The sequence below is a fragment of the Falco punctatus genome (genome assembly GCF_963210335.1).
Source record: "Falco punctatus genome assembly, chromosome: 5".
In the NCBI taxonomy this organism is placed as follows: Eukaryota; Metazoa; Chordata; class Aves; order Falconiformes; family Falconidae; genus Falco; species Falco punctatus.
This window is the reverse complement of record NC_137584.1, coordinates 74,354,750-74,361,077: the sequence shown is the minus strand read 5'-3', so window position 1 is coordinate 74,361,077 and position 6,328 is coordinate 74,354,750. Positions and strand designations below refer to the sequence as shown.

The following is a 6,328-nucleotide window of genomic DNA, read 5'->3' as shown; positions in this document are numbered from 1 at the left end:
CAATGCTTTGCCTAAGGCAGCCCAGGATACCGTTCGCCGCCTTTGCAGCGAGGGCACGTTGCTGCTTCACGGTCGACTTGGTGTCCACCAGGACCCCGGAGCCGTTTCTGCCGAGCCGCTTTCCAGCTGGGCTACCCCAGCGCAACCTGGTGCTACGGGACTGTTCCTCCCGGGCGCAGGACTTTGCACGTCCCCTTGCTGAACCTCACAAGGTTCCTGCCAGCCTGTTTCTCCAGCCTGTCCAGGTCCCCCTGGCGTGCAGCTGCTCTCCCGGCTCGGTGTCACCCACAGACTTGCCGAGGGTACGCTCGGCCCCATCCTCCAGATCGTTAATGAAGACGTTAAAGAGGACCGGACCCAGTATTGCCCCGTGGGACACACTGGTTGTTACTGGCCTCCAACCAGACTTTGTGCCACTGATCATCAACCCCCTGGCTGGGCCTGCCTGCTCATGCAGCCCATGCTTCCACAGCTTCCCTAGGAGGAACTTGTGGGACACTGAGTCACAAGCCTTGCTGAAGCCTGGGCAGGCAATGTCCACGGTGCTCCCCTCATCTACCAGGCCCATCATCTCATGGCAGAAGGTGATCAGGTTGGTCAGGCACAACCTCCCCTTGGTGAAGCCATGCCAGCTTCTCCTGATGACTTTCTTGTCCTTTGTGCACTCAGAAATGGTTCCCAGTATCAGTTGTCTCATCACCTTCCCAGGAACAGAGGTGAGGCTGGCCCCCTGGACCCAAACAGCCCCCCTATATGAAAGCTGCCCCCTTACAACCAACAGTTCCCACGTACCCAGGCAGCTCCCCCCACACCCAAGCAGCCCCCCGGTACAAGCGAGCCAGAGCACCCCACACCGCCCAGCACTCGCAGCAGAGCTGGTGCTGCTGCCCAGTACCTCCCCCAGGCCTCGTGGCACAGTGGCTTGTGGCCCCACGCAGTGTCGGTGGGACCCGCAGCTCACCCCCCCACCCCCCCCACCCCCCCACGCCGTGCCTTTGGCTGGTGTCTCAGTGGGGCCGCGGGCTGGGCTTCCCGCGCTCCTCCGGGGGGTGTCGGCACCTGCCTACCCCCCTGGGCCGGCCCCGCTCCCCCCCCCTCGCCCCAGCCACGGTCCTGAGTGGGGCCGGGGGGCGGGGCCGAGGCGGGAGGTGGGGGGAAGGCGGGGGGCGGGGCTGCAGTCGTCCCAGCGGCGGGTGCCCGCGGTGTTGCTCGACCTCGGTATGGAGCCCCCGACCGGCACCGAGAGCGCCCACCTGGTCAGCCCGCGGGACGGCCGCGCCGACGGCAGCCTGCGCCTCAAGAGGTACCGCCGGCACCCCGGCACCCCATCGCCCCCGCACCCCCATCATCCCGGCACCAGCATCTCCATCACCGGCACCTCCATCACTGGCACCCCCATCACCCCGAGACCAGCATCTCCATCACCGGCACCTCCAGCACCCTGTCACCCCAGCACCTCCAGCATCTCCATCACCGGCACCTCCATCGCCCCGGCACCCCCATCACCCCCATCACCCTGGCGCCAGCACCTCCACCACCCCAGCTCTGTGGCACACCCATCACCCCCGGCACCCCACTACCCCCTGCTAGCGTTACCTCCTAGTGCCCACGGCAAACCCTGGCACCGCCACCTCCATCAACTCCTGAGTCTGCAACCCCCGATCCTCCCGCACTGGCAGCACCAGCTCCCCCCTCACCCCCAGCTCCCCCGGCCTCCCTGGCACCAGCACCCCCCGGCACCCCCCGGCAGCGCCAGCTCCACCTCCAGCCCCCCTGAGATCCGGAAGCCCCTGGTACGTCCAGTACTGTCCAGTTCCCACGCCTCCCACCCCCCGACACGGCAACCCCCTGGCACGTCCATACCCCCCCTCCAACCCCCGCGCCTTCATCCGACACGGACATCAGCGTTCCCGCAGACCTCGAGACGGCCCTGACCGTTCGTGCACCGGCACCTCCCTCCAGCCCACAGCGGCACCCGCACCCCTGACACCGGCACCCATCTCCTCCCTGGTACCGGCGCCTCCATTCAAGCAGAACCGGCGCCCCCATCCGTGCGCCAGCCCCGCTCCCCCCTCGGGCATCCGTCCCGCTGCTCCCGGTGCCCAGACATCACCCACTGGCGCCGGCACCGTCCATCCGTCACCCACCCGCCCCGGGTCCATCCAACCCCCTCCCGAACTGGTGCCTTGCGCATCAGCCCCTGCGCCCCGGCCCCCGCCGCGCCCCCCGACTCACCTCCCCACCCCGGCGCCCCGGCCAGCAGCCCGGCCCCAGGCACGACACCTCGGTCCCACCGGCACCTCCGCCGCAGGCACCGGCTCCCGCCCCCGCCGGGCTCCCCTCCGCCCCATCGCTCAGCCGAGGTGAGGCGGGCAGCTCCGGCCGTGCGGGGCCGGGGCTGGGTGGTCCGTGGCACACCGTGGCTGCCTGGCCCGACGGGGGCGCCCGTACCCTGCCTGTGGCCCAGCCGCGGACCCCGGTGCGGCAGCGGGACCGGCCGGCGGGTTGGGGACCGCAGCCGCCGGCTTCGTTACTGGGCGGACGGCCCGGCCAGCAGAAGCCCCGGGCAGCTGGGACGGACTGGGGCTACCGGGAGCCCCGGGGGTCCCGGGCCGGGGCGCGGGGAGCCAGTGTGGCCGGCAGTGACCCCTGCTCCCAGTCTGTTTGCAGGCGCCCAGAATCCCCTGCCACCACCGGCCCCCGTGGCTCCAGCTCCCCGGTGCTGCTGCAGCCCCCCCAGCCCCAGCCCCGGCCGGGGGAGGCTCCAGGCCCGCCGGCAGCTGAGCATCGCCTGCACCGTCTGCTGTTTCTTCATGGTCGGGGAGGTGATAGGTAATGGTGGGATGGGGACGGGGATGGGGGGCTGCCCTGCTAGGGCATGGGGTGTCAGCTGCTCTGCGCCCACAGGTGGGTACCTGGCGCACAGCCTGGCCATCATGACGGATGCAGCCCACCTGCTGACAGACGTGGGCAGCATGTCCGTCAGCCTCTTCTCCCTCTGGGTCTCTACCCGCCCACCCAGCAAGACCATGAGCTTCGGCTGGCACCGCTCAGGTGACCTGGGGGGCACAACTCCACGGGAGCCCCACAGCCAGGGTAGGTGCTGATGGCTCTCATCCCACAGAGACGCTGGGTGCACTGGCCTCTGTCCTCTCCATCTGGGTCGTGACTGGGGCCCTCGTGTACCTGGCGGCCGCCCGCATCATCAGCAATGACTACGAGATTGAGGCACAAGCCATGCTGGCTACAGCTGCCAGCGCCGTCGCAGTCAACCTGGTGTACGTCCCACGCAGGGCTGCACATCCCTGCATCCCCCACACACCTCCAGCCTGAGCCCTGGCCTCCCCTCCCACATCCCTGCCCCATGCATGCCCCTAGTACCCAGAGAACCCCAGCCCTGGCCCCTGGGTCACCTTCTGTCCCTGTGCACCAGCATTGCGTCCCCAAGTGCTGCCTCCTCCTGATCCCCGGCCCCAATACGCTCCTGGCTTCCAGCCCCTGTATGTACACCCTCTGGCCCCACATCTTCTGCCCTCCCCAACAGCAGCACCCCCTCAGTCCTGCCCCCATGCCCAGCCTGAGACCTGGTATACGTCCCGGGCCTGAACCCCTGCCCTGGCCCCATGCACGTCCCTGCAGTGTTGCAGGTGCCCTATGCCTGCTGCACCTCCAGCCCTGCCCCGTACTTCTCCACCCTTCTGGGGCCTAGGTGCACCTGCCCATGCTCCCTTTGCCTGCGATGCCAGGCACCGTTGCCTGCATGCAGGTCCAGGGAGGGTCAGTGAGGCCCCCGCATCCTGCCCAGCACAGTGCTAAGCCCTCCCTGCTCTCCCCAGCATGGCCTACATCCTGCACCAGTCCCCCACCGGCCACTGCCACGGCACAGGGGGCTACGAGCAGCTGGAGAGCTCCAGGGGCTGCCTGCCCAGCCATGCCCCCCTGCCCGGCAGCACCAGTGTCCGTGCAGCCTTTGTCCACGTGGTGGGTGACCTGCTGCAAAGCGTCGGTGTTCTTGTGGCTGCCACCATCATCTACTTCAAGGTGCCTGGGCTGGACTCCCCCCCCCACCGCTGCCCGCGAGAATGACTCCCTCAGCCCCAGGCAGGGTGCTGTGGGGCACTGGGGTCATGGACCCCCCCACACCTAGGTGCCCAGCTCAGCTCTGGCCCCCTCCAGCCTCACACAGACCCTGCTCTCTGCAGCCCCAGTGCAAGATTGCAGACCCCATCAGCACCCTCTTCTTCTCGGTCTTTGTCCTTGGCTCCACCTTCACCATCCTCAGGGACGTCTTCAGAGTCCTCATGGAAGGTGAGTAGCAAGTGAGGAGGGTGCAGGGCCATGGGTACAGGGAGTGGCGGGCTGCAGCTGCCACAGCCCCTTCCCCACATGGCAGCTCACCCCCTTGCAACCTCTGCTCCCCATGCAGGCACAACCCAGCCCACCCCTTTGCCCTTCCCTTGCCCCTGCAGCCCATCTCCTCCACCCCAGGCAAACAGCCCTGTGGTGAGAGCCTGCTTCACCCTAGAGCCATCATCCCCTGCCTGGTCACTGCCTGGGGAAGCCCCCACCCCAGTTACTCCCACCACAAGCCCCCACCCTGGCAAGGGCTGGGGCTGGCCCCTCTGTGACCAGGCATTGCTGGCAGGGACACCGCGGGGCCTCGATTTTGATGTGGTGAAGGAGGCGCTGCTGCGGGTGAGCGGGGTGAAGGGTGTCCATGACCTGCACCTCTGGGCCCTGACACTGAGCCACCATGCCGTGTCAGTGCACGTGGCTGCCGGTAAGTGCCCCCGTGCGCAGCCCAGCTGGCTCACGCAGCCCCCGGGCCATGGGCGAGGGGTCCACCAGCTGCCCATGTACTTGGGGCTGAGCCGCACTGCCTTGCTGTCCCCAGAGACCAGCGCCGACCCCGAGATGGTGCTGCAGGAAGCCACCACCCAGCTGCAGAGCAGGTTTGGCTTTGCCTCATGCACGGTGCAGGTGGAACGGTACCGGGAGGAGATGGCAGCCTGCCAGCACTGCCAGGACCCCTGCACCTGAGACCCTCACACGCTGCGGTGCTGGGTCAGGCCTGGCCCCCACCCCATGGGCGAGTGGGAGCTGCCTCTGGAGCACAGGATGCAGCGCAGGAGTGGGAACAGCGCTTGGACTCCTGTCCCTGCGCTGTACCCACTGTGCTGCCACTGAGCCCCAGGGTGGGACAGTGCCCCTGAGCGTGTAGGGTCTGGGGGGGAACACGTGCAGCCTGGCTCCCCAGCACAGGGGCTCCCCTCAGGACCTCCTGTGCCAGGAGGTGGCCCAGGCCTACTGGGACCAGCCCCAAAGGGGGGAAGATCCTGCCCCACTGCATGTTGACCCCCGCTCCTGGGGAGCCCTGTTGTCCCCTGCAAAAGGGGACAGGAGGGAGCCACTGCAGCTGCTGAAGGGCCCAGGGAAGGGACACCCCCAAGGGGGAAAGCAGAGCTCAGACCCAGCCTTGGGCCCATGGCCAGAGGGGCTGCCCCACCACCCCCACGCCTGTAGGCTTGTGCTACCCAGGCTGCAGGGGGGGTCCGGACCATGGCTGCTGCTGTTGCACCCATGTGGGCACAGAGAGACAGGGCCGCCAGAGCCTGCAGCTCAGCCGGCATGCTAGCTCCCCTGGCTTGCTCCCTGCTGCCCAGCCACGGCTGGATCCTGCTGTGCCTTGGCCTGATCCATTCCCACCCTTGTGAGTCTGTGTCTGTTGCACTTGTGAAGTGTCTGTCTATCTCTTTGTGCAAGGAGCCCAGCGTGCAGTGGCAGAGTCCGCAGCTGCCAATAAACTTGTTGGAGAGCAGCAGCGGTGGCACAGGCAGCCAGAAGGGGACTGGGGAGGGAGGATGGCCCCAGACCCCTGTGAGGGGCAGTGTGGCTGGGGTACAGCACCGCAGACATGGCCACCCTAGACACCAGCCTGCTGCAGGGGGCCCCGTGCCAGCACCACAACCAGCCTTTACAAAACAAACCACGTTTACTGCACAGCTGAACACAGGCTCAATGTGAGCAACTTCAGAGCTCCTGGCAACCCTGCCAGCCCCATCTGCCCTGCCCAGGCCAAGGCTGCCCCCCCCGGCCTCCTCCCTACACCTGCATGAGACAGGGGGTCAACCAGCAATGGGGGAGCAGGAAGCAAGAGCAAGCACAGCCCCACGCAGGTGGGGAGCTTACAGGTGCTGCTCCAGCATCAGGCCCCAAGATCCACAGCTCAACCCAGGGACTCACACAGGTCCCACTGCCCACCGCCCCCCTCCCCTGCCCCACCAGCTCAGACCAAACAGCACAAATCCAGAGCACAAGGACAAGTGTC

General features: G+C 67.5%; 2 protein-coding genes across 2 annotated transcripts in view; one reads left to right on the top strand and one right to left on the bottom strand.

Moving 5' to 3' along the window:
• LOC308064088 (uncharacterized protein) overlaps nt 1–6,328 on the bottom strand; it is a gene marked incomplete at its 5' end in the record, with an annotated part of 75,860 nt that overhangs the window by 55,421 nt on the left and 14,111 nt on the right. The window lies entirely within an intron of this gene.
• On the top strand, nt 3–6,291 carry SLC30A3 (solute carrier family 30 member 3; the record flags this gene model as incomplete). The annotated part of the gene is made up of 6 exons (XM_080390322.1): nt 3–1,303; nt 2,660–3,054; nt 3,125–3,278; nt 3,837–4,041; nt 4,203–4,308; nt 4,646–6,291. The coding sequence occupies 6 exons, from the start codon at nt 3–5 to the stop codon at nt 5,038–5,040; spliced, it is 2,556 nt and encodes an 851-aa protein (XP_080246448.1). The 3' UTR covers nt 5,041–6,291.